The sequence below is a fragment of the Talaromyces marneffei genome, chromosome 6 (genome assembly GCF_009556855.1).
Source record: "Talaromyces marneffei chromosome 6, complete sequence".
NCBI classification, from domain to species: domain Eukaryota; kingdom Fungi; phylum Ascomycota; class Eurotiomycetes; order Eurotiales; family Trichocomaceae; genus Talaromyces; species Talaromyces marneffei.
Window position 1 is genome coordinate 188,767 of NC_072353.1, and position 24,079 is coordinate 212,845.

The window sequence follows — 24,079 nt, forward strand, 5'->3', positions numbered from 1 at the left end:
AGACTCTAAACACCAATTTACTCGTCACGCTTTCGCTTGAATCGGTTGGCTTGCTTGGGCTGGCTTCCGTAAGTTCGTCGTCCCTGCACCTTCTTATCTCTGCTCATGCTTGCGCCTAGGGTGATATCGACGCGTGGCGGGGTGGAGAAACCGAAGCTTTTGGCGATCTTGATGAGGTCCAGTTTGTTGACGTCAAAGACGGAGCGGAGGGAGTGAGACGCATAGGCGTTGATATATGATCGATAACCTTCTTTGGCGGATTTGTTGAGGTAGTAGTTTTGGGAGATGACTATAGAGATTAGTATGTAAAGAACAAGATAAGGAGGGATGATATTTACGTTTCTCAACTATAAGACAGCCATGTTAGTATACATTTCTTTCTGAAGCTATGAAGTTGGAACTTACGTTGCGACTGAACGTTGATAATCTTCTTCTGAGGGAACTCAAATTCCACAACAGGTACTTTCGCCTCTTTCAAGTGCGTCAAAAAGCCCATTTCAGAAGGCTGCAAAAACATCAGACTGCGACCTTTGGCCTTGGCACCACGTGCAGTACGACCGACACGATGAATATAGTCACGTGGATCCTAAAGTCACATTAGTCTTTTGATACATGAGAATGCCAGCATATGATTCGAGTGCTTACATCAGGAGGATCGTATTGGACAACGTAATCAATCTCGGGAATATCGAGACCACGAGCGGCAACATCGGTACAGATGAGAATACCTCGTTCGCTGTTGACGAATTCGAAGAATGTAGAAGTACGCTTTTGCTGTTTCTGCTTGCCGTGGATGGAAAGAACCTATACGATGTTAGAGTTGGTCGGTGTAGAAGCCGTATGGTGTAATTACCGGAAGATCAATATAGTTTAATAACTCAGACTATTGTTGTTCAGTTAGTCGGTGTCCATTGATATTAGCCATGAAGGAGAAAAACTCACGTAGTAATTAACGGAATTACAGCTCGAAAGGAAAACGATAATCTTCTTCTTCAAATTTCTCTTGAGGAAGGAGAAAAGTAGGAGGAATCGTTTATCTGGTTCGCACACAACGTAACCCTGCTCCAATCGGTCGACGGTCGCATTCTCCATCCGTGGGACAACATTAATGTATAGAGGACCGGGTTTCAGTGAAATTCGAGCCAAATCTTCGACCTTGGTAGTCTGTGTAGCAGAGAACAGGGATGTTTGCCGCTCTCCGTTGCCGAGGATCTTCATAATTTGCTTCATTTCGTCTTCGAAACCGATTTCAAGAATACGATCTGCTTCGCTGCATGGGACTCAGCACCAGTCTCAACCATCTAGGAGAACAACGACTTACTCAATGACCAATTGGCGAAGGTTCTTGAAGACGAAGCCTTTAGTGTTTTGCAAATGATCCAACAAACGTCCAGCTTGTAAAGGTCAATCCGAGTCCATATAAAACGACGAAAGCAAGCACACATACGAGTTGCGACTAGGAGGTTGACACCCTTCTCCAACTTCTCGGCTTCCGCTCGTCGATTGGCTCCTCCCATGACGATGCCGTGGGTTTGAGAGTGCTTGTCGAGCAATTGACGGGCAACGCCCCAAATCTGAAGTGCCAATTCTCTGTAATCCTGTCAGCGCGTTCCCCAATTTCTTGTCGGCATATCCTCTTACCTCGTAGGCGACAAAATAAGAACTCCGGTGCCGTTCCTGGGTTTAAACTTCAGGCTATGGAGCAATTCGATCGCGGGAATCAACTACCGTTGCTGTTAGTCACTTGCAAATGTCACAAGATTTGTTGACCAGAAATTTCGCTTACAAACGCCAATGTCTTTCCAGATCCAGTTTTGGCAGCACCGAGAACATCACGACCAGCCATCAATGGCGGGATAGCGCGTTGTTGAATTTCTGTCATGGTCTCGAAACCCATTTCCTTGATAGCCTCAAGTGTGCGTTCTGAAAGATTCAACTCCGTAAACTTAGTGGGTAGAGAATCACCGGTCTGTGGTAGCGACAATGCGCTGGCCGATGGTAAATCCTCGAGCTGGTTGTCTTGTCCCTCCTCTTGTTCTTTCTCTCCATCTTCCTGTTCCTCCTCTACTTGATCAATTGGTTCTTCGACATCGTTCTCCTCGTCGTCCTTTTTAGGATTTGCGGTCTTTTGCTTCTTCGGCTTTTCCGAGGTATCGATTACTTCGGCTTTCTTTAACGATTTGACGGTCTCGTCGGAGACGTCGTGCTTGCGCTTTATTTTCTTGGATTGTTTCTCAGCCTTTGCCATCTTGTCGCTCGACATAATGTGCACTGGAAAGGTATGTATGTATGTGTTGAAAAGATTGATCGTTTCTTCCTCCGCGATCTTGAACTTTTTTTTTTGTTTTCTCCGTTTATCTGATAAGAAGTCACGTGCGACCTCACCGCCCACCTGACTTTCTTTCTGCCTTGTTGCCTTGTTGCCCCGATGCCTGAAATAGCTGGCATCAACACGTGACCTGATTAGCCCTGAATCCCCAAGCAGGTAAAATCTTCTTGTCGATTCCAGATCTTCCAGGTACAAGCCTTTGCAACTGTCAGGACTATTTCATAGGTAATTCTGACCTTTACGCAAATTCAGCTTTCTCGTAATATTTTGTAGGCCGAGTCAGTGCTTAAGCACCTCTTCCCTTGTCTACTTCATTGTGTCGATGATCAATTCCACGCAATCCTAGCGAGCTTACGAATGGCTCTGATCCCGATTGCAGTTGCGGTGCTATATTTATAGGTAAATTGTTTATTTTACTCGTGGTTGGTTGAGTTACGTAAAATTAGTCTGCCTGCTGGCTGTGTACCAATAACTCATCATTGGCCAAACTCTACATAACCGCAGATAATCAGCCTTAGTATGTTTCTAGCCGACTACCTAGTTACAAAATATCTTGCTAGCAGGGTATTATAATCCAGTTCTGACGCCCGTATGATTTGGGCAACTATACAAGTTGGATGGTTAGCACCAATGTTACAAGCAGTGACTATAGTGCTCGTCAGGAGGACGGCAATAGTGAGCATTTTGGTGACCAGACTCCACATCCCCAAAGAATTCATATTAACACCAAATCCAACCCATCCGAATATTCTGAAAATGCGGTACCCTCGACTATGGGAGCTTTGGGATCTGTAAAAAACACTCCGGTGACAACTGCGCGGGGTGCATGTAATGTAGCTGCGTTTCCGGAAGGGTAACAAGCAGGAATAAGCACGAATCATTTGCATATTCCTCTTTTACGAAGAGTTCAGCCAGCGCGTAATTGATGGCCAATGGCCTGTTGCAATAGCATTCACAAGTGCCCACCGATCCTTTCGTTCATGATTCTCCTTGCGGAAGGGTCATGCATTTTCAATTGCTCAGGGTCCAGTAGGAACATTTGATCACACTTCGAGTGTTTCCCTATTCATAGTGGGCCCGCAAAAGGCCTCTCCTCTCCATTCCAGCCAACTCTCGGCCAGCCTTGTGGTAGTGTTGAATACGGAGGCAGATGATACTGTCCATCACACTCGCCTTCCGAACAATTCGGAAGATCACACATCCCATAGACCTTACAATAACATTCCGCTGCTGAAGGGCAATAGACGGGGCTTTTTCCAAATATAACTACAGGGGCACAATGTAAGTACTACATACGGGAAGAAGATGATAGCATGACTTACTATGCCAGGAATACTCAAAGACTCGGCCGCTCAGCCCATTGTCAAACGGTGTATTCAACAACCAGTCCCGGAAATGAATATAATCTTCCTTGGGTCGCTGACGAATCACCTCCTTTGTGACTGCAAACTGGGCGCAGCAGCTTATTCCAACTTCACCAGGAACAGGGTACTCCGGTAACAGCTCCTCGAACGCATGCTTATATATCTCACCAGTTGTTTGGTCCTGGTGCTGTTCACTAATAACCTCGTCCTCGAATGGGTGAATTGATACTGGACAACCGATCGTCCACACACAACGCAGATTCACATAACCTTCTTCCTGCAAGTAGGTAAATTGGAAGTCCCGCAGTAAGGGATAGCCATCATAATCGGGATTATCATTATGCCATTGAAATCTCTCAGCATGGAGAAAGAGTGTGTTATTAGGGAGAGTATCATAGCGGTCGATGATGTACCTAATTTCAAGTTAGCGATCTCTAAAGGGACAGATTAATTGATAGTTTCGAAGAAAATCAAAATGATACGTACGTCAAGTACACCATCGCTTCGTTACCTTTATTCAGCGGCACTGTCAAAGACGCGCCGGGGTCATCTACAACGTAGATATTAGATTTCCAATCCGGAAAATATGTCGAGTACCAAGAAGTATGCTGTTGCTTCAAGCTTGCAACCACCAACTCGACATCATATTCATAGTCGGGTAATTCCTCATGGTTTTCAATATTATTGTTGTCGGAGGCCAGCTCCTCTAACGTAGGTCTGTTGGAAAATGTAAAGTCAAAAGTCAAAAGACTGAGGGCATCACTATTGCCAGCGTGATGCAAATAAAAAAGGACAAAAAATAAGGAAATGAATGTACTAGCGAGAGTGACAATGACAAGTTTTGTGGTTTTCAACGGTCGGTGATCAATAGACCACATTTTCAATTAGAAGGAGGGAGATTACAAAAACTGATGAGCAATAAAAACAATAATTATTATACAACACAGAGAAGGATTGGGGAATGATGAATACAACAGATGAATTAAAAAACCACAAGGCAAGCTTTGTGTATAAAAGAAGAGCTCTGCCGGTATGAGACAACATCGAAAGAAGTCATTGCTAACTTTTGAAACACAATCGAGGCGGTGCCATGGACCTAGGTACATGACCTGGGCGGCAATATATGCCGGCCATGAATGCGATCTACCTACCTGGATGATATAGCCTGATTCGATATGACTGAACAATAAAATGTATGTTTCCCTGCATTTTGTTTCCGCCCCCTCTCTGTCGGTGTCAGATAAGTGGTCAGAAATGAATTCTGATGTTGTTGGTTGGCGGTTAATGCGAGTACCCAAGTGGACGGGTGCGCGGATAGATCGTCCGGTGCTTTGTAAGTAAGCATTACCCTACCGTTCTACAAGTAATAATAAAGCATCGGCTAACGAGTTGTCTTGCTGTCATTTACAGGGGCAAGAAAATAGAAAATTGTATGCATAAAAATTGGAAGCGATCATTAATGATGAATCAGTCTGGCGTGGTGCTTGCTTGTACGGACACGGTATCGGTTCTGGACTATCATCGATTTGTTAAAACCGATGCTATAACTATGTAAATATGTTTAGGATGGCGCTTAGGAGTCGCTGTGGCGCTTCGAACAAATGATAGATAGTACGTTTATATGGATACATCTAATACATATATTTAGAAAAAATTGAACTTGCAAATTGGTTGTCATGACTCGCTTCTTCGCCAACGCACTTAACACGATAGTTGAAGCATAAAGGCTCATTTGTTATCAGTAGCTCCTGCGCCGCAAATGTTGACTTATGAAGTGATCGAGATTGTGAGGGTCAAATAACTAGTTTTACCTTTATAATAGGTATATAGTAGATTAAATATCTTGTGGCCATGGGGTACCGTAGTCAAACCATAAAACTAGCTACCTTCGTGGCACCGAATTCTGATTAAAAGCTCACACTGCCGAGTTCTATGGATTATAGAATCTGTGTGTTTCTTTGCGCGGTGATCTCGTTGCATTTAGTCTGTTTCGTTCATAGTGCCGAAACATCAACATGCTACGATCAAGACGGGACACCTAATGACAATACGCCATGCACAACCAGTGGCAATGCTACCTTTTGCTGCAGTGATGAATACTATTGTCTATCTAACGGGTTATGCGAGTGGCAGAATGGAACGTTTTGGACGGGGACATGCACAGATAAGAACTGTAAGTCCTGACATCGCCGCTCAGAGCTTGATTGTGAACGGTTACTGAGAGCGACTCGTCAAAAGGGACGGCGCCATCTTGCCCAATGTTTTGCGATAACTTAGGAGGCCCCGCTGTTTTTGAATGCTCGATGTCAAGTGGAACGTTTTGTTGCGGATTAAGTTCATGCTGTGGAAGTAAATCTTCTAGCATCTTGACTCTGGGTCGAGTCTCGACAATCGGATACATTACAAAAGGTGTACTTACACCGATGACGCCAACAGCAACGACTATTGCTGTCGGGTCGACATTAACGGCAATTTCTACGGATTCGTCGACACACACTGGTTTGTCGATTACCCTGGCAGCCACCGCGACGAAGATTCAATCGGGTACCACTTCCACAAACTTATTACCAGACTCTAGTACTGGTTCCATAGATGCACCCAGCATCAACACCACAGCCTCTGTCTCGAATAATGGCGCTATTGTCGGCGACATTGTAGGAGGTGTTGTTGTCATCGGAAGCTTGCTAGTAGCCATATGGTTTCTTCATGGCCAACATAAAAGGACGCCAGAAAAGCCGCCGGTCGTAGAAATCCCACAGTCTACGAGTCCACGACCAGTATATCATAATCTCAACGATGATTGGAGAAAGAAAAGGTCAAGAAATTCAGAACCATATGAGCTTTACGATGGTCGGTAGAATAGTGATACCGAATCTAGATTTTTCTGTTATCTAGTCGATTAGTTCACTTTTCTAGGGTGTTAGTATTCAGAAGTCTAACTAGTTGTAGTATGTCATGTATATCATTGTTTGACTCGGTGAAATTGAAGGGCTGGTTTTAAGATATTAGCGTTTCCCAGAATGTTCATGGATGGAGGGTACCGGTAAGATATGGCATCTCACTCAAACAGAGACTTTCAATGTTACTAGACCTGGATGCATACAGTCAACACTCTTGCAAGGAGCTTAGCAATGGGAAACAATCACTCTCCTGACCGACAGTACTATATGATACGCGCAGGAACTCACTCCCAGCTTCGAAGCCACAGTGGAAGTGCACGCTTCCAGGTTCCCTTTCTGCCTCTGGCGACAATTATATGGAGATCTAGGGCCATTCAACTATATTAGTCGACGAATGATCTAGTGTTCTTAACGCAATACTGGGCATATGTTCAAGCACTTTACTCACCTGCCATGTCATTCAATTCTCTTGCTGGAATCATGGATGCTACTACCCTGCCAAACCTGTTCTTCATGATGGGTTACAAGGACTCTTCCAGTACCACTGTTTCACCCACCACTCAACGTTACTAAGGGCCATCACATACGGCGGCGTGATCACTCGGAGTGTCCTAACGGGTACTTCAAGTGTGAATGTCTTCCGTACGACTGTGAATGGATCGTATCTATGACCGGAGGAAAGAAAGTTTGTTTCTGTGGGCACTATTTTGTTACCCTGAGAGTACAGATGCGAATTGGCATGCTTGAATATAATTTATTTTGATAACGCAACCATTGTCAAAAGTTTGACGCTAAATATGGCTCAACTTAAAGCTCTAAGCCTTTGATTCAAATCGTTCGGACTGTTCGGACTGTTCGGAGTACTTCAAGGAATGTTGATAGTCGAGCCATGAAACTTACCCAAGCAGGAAGGTCATTAGCGCCAAATGTGGCTCCTCCATGAATCGGACAAACTGTCGAACTCTCAATTATGAGCGTATCTTTCTTCAACTTCAATCTATGAAACATTAATCCAAAGATGTAACGTTGGCTGCATGTTAATCTACTCCAGTTCCCCGCTATTGCACCCTCATTGATTAGTATCAAAACCCGTGTAATTTCATGATTCATGATTGGTTCTAGTTAAGGTTCGTTCGGGGTTTTAGCCTCGTAGAATAGCAGATCTGCGTTTTGAGACCCACTGGGGTCGATGGATTGTTATATCGTCGAATACAATTGCTTGAGTCTCGCTTAGGAGCTTTGAGTGACATTGGGGGTAACTGATGTATTCTGAGCCAAGTGCTATTTAAGTAGAGCGATGTGATGGAGTTCACTTGAGGATTGAAGTTCTTTTTGTCCCTATTCTCGGCCTAGGTCAACAATAAAGGACGAGACTATTTTGCACATTGAGAGAGACAGAATTCAGTTGACGCAAATATCAATAATGAAATCGTTTGCAGCACTTCTTCTCGCGCTGTATAGCCTGCAGCCGGTGCAAGCATCTAGAGCTATCAGCCTCACAGCGCAGGCTGGGTTACATGTCATTTACTCTTACTCTGGGTCGACACCTCCAGCAGAATTGACGACTCTCATCAAACAGGGATTAGTCGGCGGAGTCATACTGTTCGGCGGCAACGTCAATAGCAACCTTCCCGCGACAATCAATTCATGGCAGAAAGCCTACGCCAGTAGCCCAGCCTATATCGGATCCCCATTACTGATAATGACGGACCAAGAAGGCGGAAAAGTTCGTCGACTGCCTGGAGGACCAATTTCTTCCGAGAAGGTTATCGGAGAATCGTCCAATCCAGAGCAATCAGCATCCCAAGCTGGATCTGATGCTGCCGCAGCATTGGGCGCGTACAACATGAATACCAATCTTGCTCCTGTGTTGGATGTCTTTCGCACGCCGGGGGACTTTGAGGATCAGTATCAACGATCTTACAGCGACAATGCAACTTTGGCGGGCATTTGTGGCGCCGCATTTACTACCGCACAGCAGGGCGCGGGATACATTGCGACAGCCAAGCACTTCCCTGGTTTGGGAAGTGCATCCTCAACTGAGAACACCGATGAAGTGCCGGTCACTTTGAATCTTACAATCGGAGAGATCAGGGCTGTTGACGAAATACCCTATTACAATGCTATTGCTGCTGGTATTGACATGATAATGCCATCTTGGGCATTGTATCCCGATTTTGACAGCCAGTATCCTTCTGGTCTTAGTGAGAAATGGTTGAAACAGGAACTTCGTGGTCGATTGGGCTTTCAGGGCGTTACTATCAGTGATGCAATCGAGGCCGGGGCCTTGACAGCATTCGGTTCGGATTCACAACGTGCGGTGCTGGCAAGTGGCGCCGGTATGGATATCATTCTAGCTGCTGCTCAGAATGTCACTCAGGGCAAGACAATCGTTAACGCTCTGGCGAATGCTTTGAACAGTGGAGCTCTGGATACGGTCGAGTTTAGCGCAGCGACGCAGAGGATCATTCAACTACGTAAAAAGCTACTCGCATAAATGGGTTTTCTAGAGCTCATTTGATTATTGTGAAAGTGTAATGAGCCTAGAAAGAATGAAGCTGATTTGGGGTCGAATATCCAATATAAAGAGTTAGTCCATCAACACCAGTATGTCTAATTCAGTCGCCCTAGACCCGTCTATGTATATATCCATATATATCACTTTATCTACTCTGGTTGTCTATTGTCCGGTCCGTGTAGGCACTCTCCGCTTCAGGCGAGATCTTCGAGAAGACATCAAGTCGCCTTGAAATCCCATCCTCTCTACCAACCGCGACTGCCTTCTCCAAGTCACCATCGCGAACCCACTTGATCGGCCCGGCAAGTATCTGTCCGGTGCTGTCAGGATCGTTCCAGTTGATGGTCTGCCATAATTCCTTAGCGATAGATGGCAGCATGGCATGTTGATAATCGAATTCTCCGCCGAAAACTTTAGGAATATTCTCCAAGTCAATGTCTTCCGACAATTCTTCCAGGACTTCATTGGGTGATACAATCACCAACTTGTCGGCTGTAACGGGATCAATGAACCTCTTGATTAAGCCCCATATGGTGTTATAGTAGGATGGGGCATTCAGGACCTATATCACTCGTGTCAAAATTCCAATTCACAAATTCATGTTTCCTTCTCACGTGTCTAGATGGAAAGTCATACGTATATGCGATCAACGACTTCTGGGTAATTGGTAGCCAGCAAACGGCTGACATCTTGCGCATAGTTTCGGAGATCCCAAACCTGCTTCAAGGTCATGTTGGCGATGTTGACCAGGTAGATGCAATGAGTAGTTTCTCCTTTCTCTTTCACCTCCGACTGCGACAGTTTTGAGCATAATGGAAACAGAAACCGGGTCACGTAGTCATGGTATATCAAGGCCCGTTGGGGACAGCTGAGTGATGTCGCGACCGGCTTTTCGGTAGCAAGGGATATCTCGTTGATAGGAACCGATTTCAAGTTTCGAGTTCGCTCATATGACTTTATAGCTTCGTTGTCCAGATTCACAACGTCAAAGACAAATATAGGCAGACCACGTTTATTGAAGCGGCCAGTCCAGTGAGGGTACTTTTTGATTGTCAGTATACCATTCACCAAAAATCAAGTATCAACATATAATCAATTCTGCAGCGTTCCAATGTAATGCCTAGCTTCAGCGCGATTGGAGTTCTACAAACTCACAATTGATCGAATTTCTTCAAAGACTTTCACATCTATTTCATCGTATAGCTCGGCAATGTGATTGTTCTTGTGTGCGGTAGTAGACTCCTTGTACTGTTTCAACGCACCTTGTACATCGAAACCCCGAGCATTCAAGAATCGACTTTGAATATTGTATCAGAATATGAAATTGAGCACTTGGATGGTTCCACGTACAGAAGCGTCGCCTCGTCCATCAGCCCGTTAAGCATGTCATTGTCTTGAAGGCCTTGGGGGCGGATTAGTAGGCCGTCCTTGGAACAGAGATCAGTGAGTTCTTGCAGAGCCGCTGCTTGGCTGTCGGAAAGTTGCGCGTTGGCCATGGTTTCTTCTCATGTATCGCGGTAACTTGTCCAATCTTGAAAAGTTGAATTGTCAATCCGTTGTGGTGAAGGTGAGAGAGAAATGTTAGTTATCTCGCAGGCCGTTGACATAGCATGAACTAGCACGAAAGCGCCCATTGGTCCGTTACCGTAGGTAGCCGTACCGACAGCTGGCCGAAATGGGAAAGACTGAACTGCTATGCGCGAGAAATTAGGCAAGGAATCGTCAGAGACAGTGTATATTCATCCATATGATTGCGATTATATACATCTTGTTAGTTGCACTCACAGTAGCTGGATCACTCGGCTTACATGCCGGAGCGATAGGATTTACCATACAAACAGCCTCTCGCCTTTTTCCACAGAGATGATGGCCCGATTTATCTTTTTTTTATTGTTATTGTACATTGACAATGGATGAACTCCAAGCACTAGTTATTTAGTCATCTAGGACTTCCAATTTAACGTTACTTACTTGAAGGGTAAAATTGCTCATTCTCAACGTCAAAATATACCTTACAACTAATCGTGTCCCTCCGGCTGGGCCTCATCCATAGCACTATATAACTAGATCACCACGAAACCATGTCCCCTGTACGAGTATCCTATTCACGCTGTCAAAATCTAAATCCATATGCTTTGTCTCTCGACGTCTTATCTGTCTGCTTGACCTCGTATTAACAGCAGTCAATAAACCATCCTGGCGATTCTAGACTGCTTCGATAACGGGATGGAAGATAATGTCACGCCATATCAAACTCGTAAGCCATCCTATCCACGGCATAAAGTATACTGAACCTATCATTATTATTAATCATGTTTAAAGTCTATAATTTTATCGTGTCTGTGTATTATTCAAGGATGCATAATACAGTAACCGTAAATGTTGAGTATCTTGATTGTTTATCCAGCTAGAACCCAGCAGCATTCAACAAATGGGTCCAGATTTCACCCCGAGTTGGAAATGGGGGTACTACGTGTACCATCTCCTTTAAGGTCAAGCCTTGCAGAATAGCGACCTGGCTCGCATTTACAAACTCTGATCCCTCAACACAACAAAACGTTGCACCAAGGAGCTTATCAGTTCCCTCTTCAATAACCCATCTAGCCCATCCAGGCTGTCCATCTCCATACAACCATGCTCCTGCGATAGAGAAATCACTGTCAACAGCCCTGACTTTCAGGCCTGCGGACTGAGCGGAAGCAAAGGTGTGACCAACGGTACCGATGTTGGGTTCTGTGAAAATGACTTGGGCAAATGTGCTTTGACACCCCTTGGCTTCTGTGACGGTAACTCCGATAGGGATGTTGATCTTTACAGATGGTTGCTTATATCTAATGGAGGATAAAATGACATTGCTGGCGATGCGCGCCTGATAAACGCCCATGTGAGTGGTAGGAGCAAGACCATTCACGTCTCCAATAGCAAACAGCCAAGGCTCAGTACCTTGGGCCGTAGGAACAGCGAGCCTTGAGTCCGTTTTCAACGGCTGGCCTTCACCAGTTAGACCAATACTATCAAGGCCCAAATCGAATGTCCTTGGCCTTCGTCCTGTTGCGTTCAGGAGCACAGAACCCGAGATCGTTTCTCCGCTCGATAACACAACAGTCAATGAATTTGCAGCATGTTTCTCAATCTTGTCCACACGTGAGGAGAGCTTTATGGAGACACCACTTGCCTCCAAGCTCTTCCGCACAATCTTCGCAGCCGCTCCCTCAACCATAGGCAGGATTTCCGCAGTGGACGAAATCAGTGTGACCTTGGAGCCAATGGCAGAATAGAAAGTTGCCATTTCAGACCCCACAGGCCCTGCACCGAGAATAATCAGATGTTCAGGAGCTATATTTGCCGCGACCGCGTCACGATTGGACCAAAGTTCCGTTCCTTCTTCGAGACTCTCGATGCCTGGAATCGCAGGCACAGAGTGCGTGGACCCTGTCGCAATAATGATCGCAATATTCGCATCAAGATGATACTTCTGCGTCTCACCGTGTGGTTGGACGCTGACCTTTTTCATGCCAGCAATACGTCCAAAACCGCGTACAAGTGTCGCGCCACTCGATCCATTTGAAATGGAAATCCACGTTTTGTCATCCCACAAATCCACGAACCTGTCTCTTCTTTCAAATACAGCAGCAACGTCGAGCTTGTTCTTGCCGATCGCCTCTCGAGCTCCGTCAATCGCTTTCGCCGCTTCGAAAGCTTCGACAGGACGAAGAAGTGCTTTCGACGGAATGCATCCAAAGAAGTGGCACTCACCGCCGTAGAGCTCGTGTTCGATTACAGCAACGCTCAGACCAGCTTTGGCAAGACGACTTTCGGCAAAACTGGTAACGGGACCGCCGCCAATTATGATGATGTCGAAGGCTGTTTGAGTGAGGGAAGCGGGGTGGTAGCCATTAGGATGGACATTGATGTTTCTAGACGCCATGTTGAACTGATTTATAAAATGAAGTAAAAGAGTAAGTTGAGACCAAGATTGTACAAAGTAGTGAATCCAGTAAATGTAAGAAATCAGGATTAGGAATCGGCTGGTTGTCGTTGCTGTAATCTTTTTGCAACAATTACAAAATACACCTCTCCGAATAGTAGGTAAAGGCCATACTTATAGTAGTGTGTATGCTACATTATGACAAACGCCTACGACGAGTATTATCTGTAAGAGGTGAGCAGCCAATCGCTCTCGCACTCACCAGCCAATCGCTTTCGTACTCACCAGCCAATCGCTTTCGTATTCACTAGCCAATGACTACAGAAAGCTATTTATATTTTTCAAGAACTTTTTTATGAGAATAATAAGCCAGTGATATTAAGTATTAACGCCAATGCAGATTTGCTTTTCGGGGGTTTAAGACGCCTTTAACAGAATATTGCATACAATCCACACTAATCTCACCCTTCTGGACGGACACTTTCAAGCTCTGCATTTTTACACGACAGTTCCCCGGAATAAATCTCATGCCAACACAGTACTCTTCCTCTATGTCCGCGATCCACTCCGCAACTTTTGCTGCCTGCAGACTGTGCCAAACCCCATTCGTGCAAGGCCATTCCCGGAGTATAGCAATAGCCTCCCTGCGCACGGAGAAGTCCCGGCATCTAGTAGCCGTATAGAATAGAGCCATTATCAATCCCATGCCGTATTGTAGTCTGGGACCATCTGATTGTCGAATTTCCTGGTCCGTCTGAAGTATATGCCGTGCAAAATGAGTAATCCTCTGAAATTGAGTTATGAAACTATCAAAGACAATTTCCGTGTTAGACAAGCTTGTAGCAATCATTATTTCGCATTTCCAAACGCAGATCCGAAGTTGAAGGGCTCCAATATACGCTTTGTTGATAATACTCTGGCATAGTTCTAGAAATATCGGTTCGTACGCCTTGTTCCATTGATCCACCAATCCGTGGAGGCACTGTTGTTGTTGTGCAATCAATTCCCGTAGACCTAAGTCATTTCCGCATCGAGCAGATATCCTCGAATGTCGAAGAACAGACACAGCCAAGTTAGTTGCTGCCGCGAAAGCTTCATTGAAAGTAGTAAACTGATCTGGCATATCCGGCATAGTTTCCTCAACATTTAGGTCATTAAAGGGATGCTCACACATTGGGTTCATGGCCAGAAACGATAATATCTGCAACTTGAGACGGCGCAAGGTCAGACCGACTTCGAAATCCATATCAACGAGGCTATTGGTTGCATGCCGTCTCTCATCTTCGCTTAGATGCTTCAGAATGTTAAGCCCGCTATATATCTGCTGTGATGCTGTCTCCCAATCCCCATGGAAACTCTCAAAGCACGAAAAGAGCAAGCTCGCCACCAGAGCAAGCCTCATCTGAGGTTGTCCACTAGACAGGGCTTGTCGAAGTGAGTTGATGGCTTGTCTCTGCTGTACCAAAGCAAAATTAAAATGCTCATCATCCAAATTAGCCGTATTAGTCTTGGACGATATTGCAGATTTATATAGAGCACTCAAAGCGAAAATTGCATGTTTTATGGCAGGTTCGTGATAACATTGTTGTGGTATGATTCGTGTCCAAAAGGGAGTCTCAAAATAACCGCTCAGATCGAATGCAAGTTCCTCTTGAAATAGTCGAAAATACCGACCTTCTACCTCATCGCATTTGAAAGGATCTAGGGAACTAGTCATACGCTGCAACGGAGGTCGAGGTTGGATGGGAACGAGGTCCCAGCCACGATCTTGAGGCGGGCTAACTTTAGGTGCTGCAGCGTGGGGTCGAGGGTGCCTGTACTCGCAGAATGCACCGTACTCCTGGCATCTGTAGCGGTCACATGAGCAGTTGGTCAATTGAGCACACTCTGGAGCCATTTCACACAAGCCATTCTCCGATCACTTACCGATAACAAGTTGGCTTTGTCTCGTCGCATTTTACTCTCCGATTTCTAGGATAGAGATTAGCCTTCGCTACTTTCTGGATAAAACTCCAGATCTCAGGCATGTGAGAGTGCTCTAGCACGCAACAAAGAGGGGGCTTAGAAGAGTGAGATGCCCTACTTGCAAGCTGTACACCCTGTACGAACTTTTGGTTTGCTCGCGCGCCTTTTTTTCATGTCACGTGTGGTGCCCTCCATCCTAACAACATCAGCCTGCTAAAAAGAGCACCCACATATATGCCTTCGAGCCTAAGCTTGCTGTCTCTGGGAGTGCCCCTACCTCAGTTGTGAAAAAGGATGTCGGCGTCGCCGTTGTCTTTAATATTCTTCGGCGTAAGTTTAAGCCGACGGAAATTCCGGAGAACAAGGATGGGAAGCTGTGCTGTGTCAGGGCGAATACTACGTACTAACTATTAGATTGAACCAAGTTGGTGTCAGTACATACTACTAGTGCGAGTCGGTGGCTGTTACCTAGGCCTTGGCGTTCATATTAGCGGGATTCGAAATGATATCTAACTTACCAACTCAAACTGACACTAATTCAAAATGATAACTGTCACGGACCTGGATCCACCTCAGTTATACAGTGGTGTGTCGAGATATGTTAGACTTGGTTGAACCTCACACAGGTTCTTGGTGTCATTAATAAAGGTAACGTTAGTTAACAGTTAACTTAGCTGATCCGTGATTAGTAATCAGGAGTAAACGTGTGGAAATATGAAATTTACATTTGCGCAAATGTAAAAACAGTGAAATGATCGTTTTGTCCTCTGCGTACAACTAGGCTGCCGTAGGGTTTGGTGCGTTGATGGATGCCATCGTTCGGGAGCGGCTTGTGGGTCTGAACTGAGTATTGAGAACGGGTTGGGGTTGTGACTTGAGGTGGTGCCGACACTGAGCCGCTTAGCGAGCGTGAGCGCCGGACTGGAATCTACTCAGTGAGCCAGACCGTGAGCGCCCTCACAAAAGCGACGACAACTGAAAAAGGAAAACCCCACCTGGCAGGGAAAATAGGGTTCAAATAGGTACAAAAGTATACTTGCTTTCGTTTCATGACTGTTTCATGGCTAAACATTGCCGCCTTTGAGTTCGAAAGGCCCTCAAAAATCGCTTACTTAATGTCCATTTATTGGAATGATAAGTTAACTTAACTAATTAAGCGACGCATCCACAACTTGCTTCGGCCTTTCGAATGTGAGAACGGCTCTAGAGGGACGGGCCGAGATAAAAAGGCGCAATGCTGAGGCCCGGCCCCCAGGTTTATGGACCCAAAGCCGAGGCGATGCAGCACCCCTAACAATGGAGCAGGCCGAACTTCCTCACCTGTCTTGCGCCGTGGATGCCCTCCATTTCGGATTGTTTATCCGTCCGAGAAAATGTACAACACCCTGCAGGGCAGTTGCTTGTTTCCTCCAAACCACAACTTCATTGGGATTAGAGAAACAGTGTTTGGAGTCTACCAAGAAAGTGAATCGGGCCTCAACGATATGGTTGCAACTATGGTATCTCAACTTATCCTGTGATGGCTGGCTACACATTCATGCAGAATTCATGCAGAATTAACAGATGATCGAATACGAAGTCATTGGAGTATAGTCCGATAATTCACAAGTAGCTAGCCAGGTACCTTGATCGGCCTTGCGGTTGCTGGAAGCATTGGCCTTAAAAGTCATGTCCCTGACATGCAAGCCTTAATTTCCGCGTGAGGTGTAACGCAATGCGTGTAACTCGCTGCATCCAATCAGGTCAGTATGGGACTGCACGAATCAGTTGACCGGCTGGTGTAACAACCTATACGAGCCTTACGAGGACATGTGCACGGGTGAACAGGTCATCAGCGCTAGTAACCATGAGTCAGTGACAAGTCTACGTGGTCAGCCGCTTAGATTCAGGTACATCTTTTCTGGCCATTAATTATAGAAAGGACAATCCATGCATAAACCGGCCAAAAATAGCTTCAAGTGCCTATGGTACATCGGAAAAGGCCAATCCGAGAGGCTCTGGAAATCGTCATTGAGCGCTTCGAGATGTAACTATCCCTCCTCACGATTGTGCCTTACCAATGACTTGCATCCACTACGTACTTCTTGCTATCTAGCGGTACCATCTACGTATTCTACTTTCTTTTATATCCTTGGCTGAAATCCGATTCGTTCCTCCGGTGTTCCTCCTGATGCTGGATACCACATACTCTGTAGTGTGGTAGATCAAGCATTTACTGGTAATCTGTTGATCGACGGGTCTGGGTGCTACTCTGGCCCCGTGGCGCCGGGATGACCCTTCAAATTAGCCATGATCATCTATCGGAAACAGTCGTTGAATTCGATCGAATGATAGCACTTGACAAAATTGGCAGTGGTTTCGAGTCCACTCAACTGCAACAGTCCTGGAGTAAACAAATACCCTGAAATCAAGAAAACAAGACCAAACCTTCTCTAATGTAGTATCCCGATAGTTGCACTTTTTTCGTTCCTTTTTTGAGTGACGAACACATGCCCTCGTTGACAAATCTTTCACCACGCGCTAGTCCGTCAGCTATCGGATCTTGGTTCTAAATCTGAGGGGCTGAGGGATGTCATGATAGAAATACGCCGTTTTATAGCGGTATTTCAGATAATATATTTGCATAATACAACCATAGTCTCGTTTGACAAGGGCTAGTTGTGCCGTAGTGACTATAAAACAGACCCATCCCTACTCTAATTGAGGTTCAATATCCAACAACTTAACAAAATCCCTCCATATACCCATTCCACCATACCTCTTACATAAGTCTCTCTATGAAAATGAAGTTCTCTACCATCGCCGGCTCCATCCTGCTGTCCAGCGTTGCGTTGGCTGCTCCTCTTTCCGAGGAAAACCTCGCTCGCCGTGAAGCCAACCGCGTCGCTCGCCGTGCTCGTCCTAACCAGCAGACTCACACCAACCAGCGTATTAACGCCAGCGAGGAGCTTTCAACCACCGACTCTGAGACATTTGCTGAAGTCTACTCCAGCAACTGGGCTGGTGCTGTTTTGGTTGGCTCCGGATACACCTCAGTCACCGGTTCTTTCGTTGTCCCTTCCGTTACTCTCCCAGCTGGCGGTGACCGCACCAAGCAATACTGCGCTGCTGCTTGGGTTGGTATTGACGGCGACACCTGTGGCACCGCTATCTTGCAGACTGGTGTCAACATCTGCATCCAATACGGGCAGATCACCAACACTGCTTGGTACGAGTGGTTCCCTGCTTCCCAGTCGTACTGGCCGAGCGATCTTTCCATCAACACTGGTGATACTATTACCGCTACTGTTACCGCTGACGGCTTGACTGGTGGTACTGCCACTGTCACCAACGAGTCCACCGGCCAGTCTGTCTCCTCCACCTTCTCCGGCCAGACCGCCAGTCTCTGTCAGACCAACGCTGAGTGGATCATGGAAGATCTCTCTAGTGGTGGCGGTCTTCTCAACTTCGCCGACTTTGGCAGCGATTTTACTTTCACTGGAGCTACTGCCCTCTCTAACGGTGCCACCGTTGACACCACTGGCGCTACTATCATGGATATTTACCAGAACAAGGTGCTCACTTCTACGACCGCTTCTGGCAGCACTGTTGTCATCTCTTACCTGTAAATGTATCAATGGGCCTAGATGGGGGGGGGGGCGGATTTCTGTTAATATTTTGTCATCTGGTTGGAAAGATGAGACGGGACTTGTACATAGTTTATCCATACTTCTATTTTAATGCTAGTCTAATCTGCATTTAAATGTCATTCCTGATACAGATCAACGTGTACAATAATGGAACATGCCTTAGGTGAATGATTACATGTTCATGATCCATGATAAATGTTCGTAACGGTCATCAATGCTGTTTAAGCACAAGGGGCCGTCAGGTCTGTGGCACAGCACGCGTTCATCGCTCAAGTTTTCGTATCCTAGTGCAACACCATAATGTGAAGCTTATTAAAACCATTGAAATGCGCATGCAGGTGATATAAACATATTAGGAAGACTCGAATTCACGTTCGGACTTGGATCTGTCGAGCCTGGCAAAACTCTATTTCATTTACTGTGAAGAAACACGAAGCAAGCCAAGCCAACGCAGGACGTTATTATACCTTGAAGACATAGAAGTCAGTCTATGCAAAGTCCAAAGACATTAGCAAATGCGAAGTTACATACCAAATATAAAGTTCATATAGTAATAACCAACAGCTTGCACAAGTGAACCCGACAGGAGAGGTCCCGTGAGCAGACCTACGTTCCAACTAAAGTTGGTCAAGGAATAGGCTCGAGAATATCCGCCATTTGGACCAAATATGCCTGGTTTTTCCGTTTGTATCTCCCTAATCACACCTGTGATTTCCAAGTTAGTCTGCAATATCTGGGGGAAAGAATAGATCATTCTCCAACTTCACTCACTCGTGATCTCAATAACACCAGTTCCGATAGTCAGACTTCGCGCAAAGCCAAGGGCCAAAAGTGTGGAAGAGTAGATAATCTGGCCCTTCTGGCCGGAACCAATGAAAGAGAAACCATCATGTCCAGGAGCACCTAGAAGCCACAGGAGTAGCCCCGTCAACAAATACCCAACTCCAGTGGCGACTTTCGTTCCGTGCCTATCTTTCAACCAGCCAGTATATGTTCCCAGAGCCAGCTGAGGAAGCTGAATCAAGAGGAACATGAAACTTGTCTGGGCTATGTTCCACTCGAAGTCTCGTATCACATGTAAAGGGAGCGTGGTGTCTAGGCTGGTTACGACAAGAGAACTTGTCATATGGCATGCCATAGCAGTTAAAGCACGTGGGTGAGAAAGGACAATACGATAAAAGTTCAAGGATCCATCAGTTTGCTGGACTGTGTCTTCTCGCGAAGCAGATTCCTGTATATTTCCAGTATTTGCCGTCGGGGGCTGCAGAAGAGGAGTGGTCTCATCGAGAGAGTTGTTGGTGCCAGCGTCCGCGGCAGTTGCTTCGACATCTGCATTTTCAGACGACGCAGGCCCATTGGTCTCATTTGTAGTCGCAGATCCGGACTCTGTATTTCTGCCACCTTTCTGCTCTTTCGGTTTCTCAATGATCACCAATCGCATAGCCATATCCACTACGAGGACGGCTATTGCAGCACTCCAGGTCGGCCAGTAACCTGCCAATCCCAGCAACCAACCGGATACCGTGGGACCGAGAAGTAAACCAGAATTGTAAATGACAGATATAGTTCCTAATGTCTGAGCGCTATTTTCTGTACCAACTGTGTCGGCGAGTGTTGCTAGACCGATAATCCATGCTGCATTTCCGCCGATGGCAAGGATAATGCGGCCGCAGATGAGAATGGCAACTTCAAAACACTCTTTGTCAGTACATCTGAGACTCTAGGAACAAACAGCCAAATGGAAAGCAAGTACAACATACCAGAAGGAGCCGCCGCAACAATTATTGTACCGACAAGTTCGCATGACAATGACACAAGCAAAGCACCCTTTCGTGATGATATCCTATCTGCTATATGCCCCGTTAGGGGCCCAACAACAACACAAACGAGAGCGTGGACGGAAAGCACGAGAGAAATAACGTGTTGAGCATTGGACCGATCAACATTGAGCCGTTCTTCTAACATGTAATCGAGAATGGGTACGATGAAAGTGAACAGGAAATTCTCTAGTGGTTCGTCAGCCCTCTACCCTACGTTATCAGGCGGTTGAGCTGCTGGGGTTAAAAACCTGTGAATAAAGCAATTGCAATACATGCGATAATGAGACCCTTCGACGAGCGCCATCGGTATCCAATTGGATGGTTTGCATTAGTACCTATCGCCATGATTTTCCAACCGTCCGTCTTCTCGAAGTCGTGATAAAGTAAAGCAACCCACACACGGAGAGACAACGGGATATCTTGGGAACAAGAAGTTGGTACAAGAATCTTGAAGCATAGGCGGGGTAGCAAGTAGCCGTTCAGAATACGAAGTCCGTGTTAATCAACCCATTTTGAATCGGCAATTATTCAGCTGCCCAAAGGCGAGCTAAGCTCAATTTACGATAGAGCTACCGGTACGGTATGCGCAAGCTTAGCTAGTTCTCAATGGAAGATGAGGCGGTGAGCTGATTTTGAGCAATTGGATGTCGAGAAGTAAAATGATGTTCATGCAGCTTAAGTTTTAGAGCACAAAGATGAATTTTTATAGAAATTGATAGTGGGCCATGATGACGGGGACACGGGGCTGCGATTCCGTCGTCCACTTCCGGCGTTTATATTGTACATTGTTGTTCTACTTTTCTTCTCTTCGTAGTTCATCATGACGGTCTTTTTCGGAAAATTTGTTCCCTAGTTAGCCACGTTGTCTGTACTACACTGCTACTCCATTCAATGTATATTAAGCGACACAACGACCTCGGGACTACGCTTGGGTGCATATCGGGCCCAGCGACTTTCTCCAATTCGAGACAGGCCTTGCATCTTATGCGGCAGGATCCCTACATGTATGCACTATCTATATACTACGTATACGACGATGCATGCTGAACAGAATAACAGACTGGTCCAAATATCTGACATGACCAGTCGAATGTGGAACTGAATTAGATAGAGAAATCCATCCGTAACACATACCCGACGTAGAGCCGCCTTTTCGGTGTGCGGCCTTTTGCATTAAGAGTAAAACATTTTCCTTTTCTTTAGAGATTACTAATATATGTATTGGATAAATCAGAATAAATCATCGAGTTTAACTGCTTCCAAGATCAAAATTCTCGATTGCAATTCAGTGTACACGTACAGTGTAGTCAGGGCGTAGAAGCGTAGGTATTCTGGATCCTACTTGAAATAACCAATTTGAAGCAACAGTGCCTAACGCCTTAGTATAATCATGATTCAAGTCCGTAATAGATAAATGCAAGAAGAGGATAATTCATGCTCAAGGTTGTCCAAGTACAGACATGAAGTCTCCTGCAGAGGGAGCGTGTCAGTATTCGAGGTTTGTAACTAATTAATTCGAAGATCATGAATCAGAAGAAAGAGTCGACTTACGTGCAATCTGCCAATGTTCTGCAGCAAAGTTCAAAATAGACCATAGAGCCTCGACCTCCTTCTCTAATGGGGGAGCTTCTGAAGAAGTAGGGAGTTGCTCAAATCGGCCATGTTCCTTCAATTCTAGCAATATTACATATGTCATATGAACAAAATATGGAAAAGTCTCTCTGAATATCCCATTATCGTCAGTAGGGCTGGCTATGATAAAGCCAGGGTTTTTGAATAACTGGTCATCGAAGAAATCGGATAGTATACGAAGCATGGTCTCGAGCGCCCTGGAGGATTCAAGCTTATCTTGCTCTGAAAAGTGGAACGAGTTGCTCATTTTGAGTCGACCCCTGTGGAGGTGGACAAAAGCACTGACAGATTTATTAGAATTCGCGGTAAGGTTACACCAATTAAAGACAGATCAACTCACTTTAACCCAATTGCAATGGCCTCACAGCAAGTTCCCATGCCCAAGCCGAGTATAATGGTCAAATATCGCAAGAGCCCGCGATCCACGGCCTGAAATCGTAGGCGACCAGCGGCAGTTATGGCATTTGGATCCCGCACAACACGCAGCACGAGTTCTAACCAAATAGCAGCTCTAGCCTGAAGATGGTACGCGAAGTAGTGTGAATCAATACTCAAGTATGATTTCGCTGATTCTAATTCAAGTTCAAGACGATCGTTGTTCATGAGTTCTGCTTCGTCGATGTTAATTGGCTTGATGGCATATCCATTTTCTAGGCTGATCATTCTGGGAGACCGTTAGAACTCAAATTTAAACGTGACGATAGCACAAGCCAACCTTTCGTGGATTTTCAATCCCCACCACAATTTCAAGATATCGTGCTGTTTAGAAGATTCTGCTCCAAAGGGTGGTAAACCTAGGGAATCATGTACACCTCCAAGCTGCCTGATTTGAGCCATGCTTGAACATACGTTCATGGTCATGTAGGAAGGATTGAGCATTCCATGCCCATACTCGTATATGGAAAGAAATAAGCCCGCTTTGATGATAGTCGTTGCTGCTTCGTGAATAGTACCTGGCTCCCAAAATAGTCGTTTAACGGTCGTATACATTGACTCGCGCAGGGCGTCCGGCTGGTTGTTATGACCCTTGCTCATCAACGGCCTCGTAAGCATACACATAGTGAGGAGCAACAAGACTGGTCCTTGAGACGTCTGAGGTATGTCATATTCACATATCTGCTGGAATGTATATTGTTGAATGATGGGCATCCACCTCGGGCAGGATGCGAGAAAGGCAGTAGCTAGGTGGATTATGATTTGTCTGTGGTTGAGGACTATGGTATTTAATCGCGATATATAAGCCGGGCCTAATATGCTCTGGAGATGAATTAAATCATTCGCTAGCGTTTCTTCGTTCGATGGTTGGTAGACGTAGCTGATAGATTCTGCCTGAATAATATTAGTCTTGCCTGCCGGCAGTGCCGTTGCTCGATAATAACATCTGAAAAGCAATCTATTGATGCATTGGGTCAGAAAGTATCAGTTGTGGGTACCCAAGCAGCCTAGGAGCTGGACAAAAAGTCGGATGTACGTCGAGACCGAAGCCATCGATTTGAATGCATACCGTTCACATTGACCACAAACGGGATACGCTTTATCACACTTCTTCTTCCGCTCGCTACATTTTAAGCATGCCGATTGGGCCAGCATATTGCGGATATCGTGGGCCAACACGCCTTCCTGATTACTCTTGGATCGAAATACGTGATGCAACTGTACCGAAAGAAGTTGAAGCTGACAGGAGCTGTCACGGGTCAAGTCAAAACATGGCTGATGAGTCAGAACTACATAGTAAGAAAACGAGGGCGGGACCCACTCCGACCCCGGTCATTTTAGGCTTTAGCCCGACCCGACCCCTGCAAGTCTCCATTTGGTTGTCTCTGAATGGTCAGCATGTGCATACTGATCCACATAGTGGAAACCTTAGCAAGCGCCAGCCAATAGAGTTGCATTATTCCAGAAGCTACCAAACTTTGTCACATCTGCATAATTTGACGCTAACCCAAAACAGACAAAATTCAATATCTGAAAGGGACCCTTTCTCTTCTCCTTTT

At 45.6% G+C, this 24,079-nt stretch overlaps 10 protein-coding genes across 10 annotated transcripts; 3 read left to right on the forward strand and 7 right to left on the reverse strand.

Annotated features, from left to right (window-relative positions):
- Positions 1-17: 17 nt before the first annotated feature.
- Positions 18-2,248, reverse strand: EYB26_007575 (uncharacterized protein; the record flags this gene model as incomplete). Its single annotated transcript, XM_054266841.1, has 10 exons — positions 18-289; positions 339-347; positions 406-586; positions 646-804; positions 854-883; positions 943-1,270; positions 1,322-1,394; positions 1,448-1,590; positions 1,642-1,724; positions 1,787-2,248. 10 exons carry the CDS (start codon positions 2,246-2,248, stop codon positions 18-20), a joined length of 1,740 nt encoding a protein of 579 aa, XP_054122816.1.
- A 1,147-nt stretch (positions 2,249-3,395) lies between these two features.
- Positions 3,396-4,571, reverse strand: EYB26_007576 (uncharacterized protein; the record flags this gene model as incomplete). Its single annotated transcript, XM_054266842.1, has 3 exons — positions 3,396-3,595; positions 3,652-4,106; positions 4,180-4,571. 3 exons carry the CDS (start codon positions 4,569-4,571, stop codon positions 3,396-3,398), a joined length of 1,047 nt encoding a protein of 348 aa, XP_054122817.1.
- A 1,545-nt stretch (positions 4,572-6,116) lies between these two features.
- On the forward strand, positions 6,117-6,551 carry EYB26_007577 (uncharacterized protein; the record flags this gene model as incomplete). The annotated part of the gene is made up of 1 exon (XM_054266843.1): positions 6,117-6,551. One exon carries the CDS (start codon positions 6,117-6,119, stop codon positions 6,549-6,551), a length of 435 nt encoding a protein of 144 aa, XP_054122818.1.
- Positions 6,552-8,016: 1,465 nt separating this feature from the next.
- On the forward strand, positions 8,017-9,090 carry EYB26_007578 (uncharacterized protein; the record flags this gene model as incomplete). The annotated part of the gene is made up of 1 exon (XM_054266844.1): positions 8,017-9,090. One exon carries the CDS (start codon positions 8,017-8,019, stop codon positions 9,088-9,090), a length of 1,074 nt encoding a protein of 357 aa, XP_054122819.1.
- A 166-nt stretch (positions 9,091-9,256) lies between these two features.
- Positions 9,257-10,607, reverse strand: EYB26_007579 (uncharacterized protein; the record flags this gene model as incomplete). Its single annotated transcript, XM_054266845.1, has 4 exons — positions 9,257-9,673; positions 9,748-10,152; positions 10,267-10,408; positions 10,462-10,607. 4 exons carry the CDS (start codon positions 10,605-10,607, stop codon positions 9,257-9,259), a joined length of 1,110 nt encoding a protein of 369 aa, XP_054122820.1.
- Positions 10,608-11,518: 911 nt separating this feature from the next.
- On the reverse strand, positions 11,519-13,039 carry EYB26_007580 (uncharacterized protein; the record flags this gene model as incomplete). The annotated part of the gene is made up of 1 exon (XM_054266846.1): positions 11,519-13,039. The coding sequence occupies one exon, from the start codon at positions 13,037-13,039 to the stop codon at positions 11,519-11,521; it is 1,521 nt and encodes a 506-aa protein (XP_054122821.1).
- A 385-nt stretch (positions 13,040-13,424) lies between these two features.
- On the reverse strand, positions 13,425-15,066 carry EYB26_007581 (uncharacterized protein; the record flags this gene model as incomplete). The annotated part of the gene is made up of 3 exons (XM_054266847.1): positions 13,425-13,845; positions 13,939-14,886; positions 14,966-15,066. 3 exons carry the CDS (start codon positions 15,064-15,066, stop codon positions 13,425-13,427), a joined length of 1,470 nt encoding a protein of 489 aa, XP_054122822.1.
- A 2,721-nt stretch (positions 15,067-17,787) lies between these two features.
- Positions 17,788-18,612, forward strand: EYB26_007582 (uncharacterized protein; the record flags this gene model as incomplete). Its single annotated transcript, XM_054266848.1, has 1 exon — positions 17,788-18,612. One exon carries the CDS (start codon positions 17,788-17,790, stop codon positions 18,610-18,612), a length of 825 nt encoding a protein of 274 aa, XP_054122823.1.
- Positions 18,613-19,156: 544 nt separating this feature from the next.
- Positions 19,157-20,798, reverse strand: EYB26_007583 (uncharacterized protein; the record flags this gene model as incomplete). Its single annotated transcript, XM_054266849.1, has 4 exons — positions 19,157-19,338; positions 19,405-20,319; positions 20,394-20,639; positions 20,702-20,798. 4 exons carry the CDS (start codon positions 20,796-20,798, stop codon positions 19,157-19,159), a joined length of 1,440 nt encoding a protein of 479 aa, XP_054122824.1.
- A 1,093-nt stretch (positions 20,799-21,891) lies between these two features.
- Positions 21,892-23,144, reverse strand: EYB26_007584 (uncharacterized protein; the record flags this gene model as incomplete). Its single annotated transcript, XM_054266850.1, has 4 exons — positions 21,892-21,923; positions 22,005-22,366; positions 22,426-22,749; positions 22,801-23,144. The coding sequence occupies 4 exons, from the start codon at positions 23,142-23,144 to the stop codon at positions 21,892-21,894; spliced, it is 1,062 nt and encodes a 353-aa protein (XP_054122825.1).
- Between the last annotated feature and the right edge of the window lie 935 nt (positions 23,145-24,079).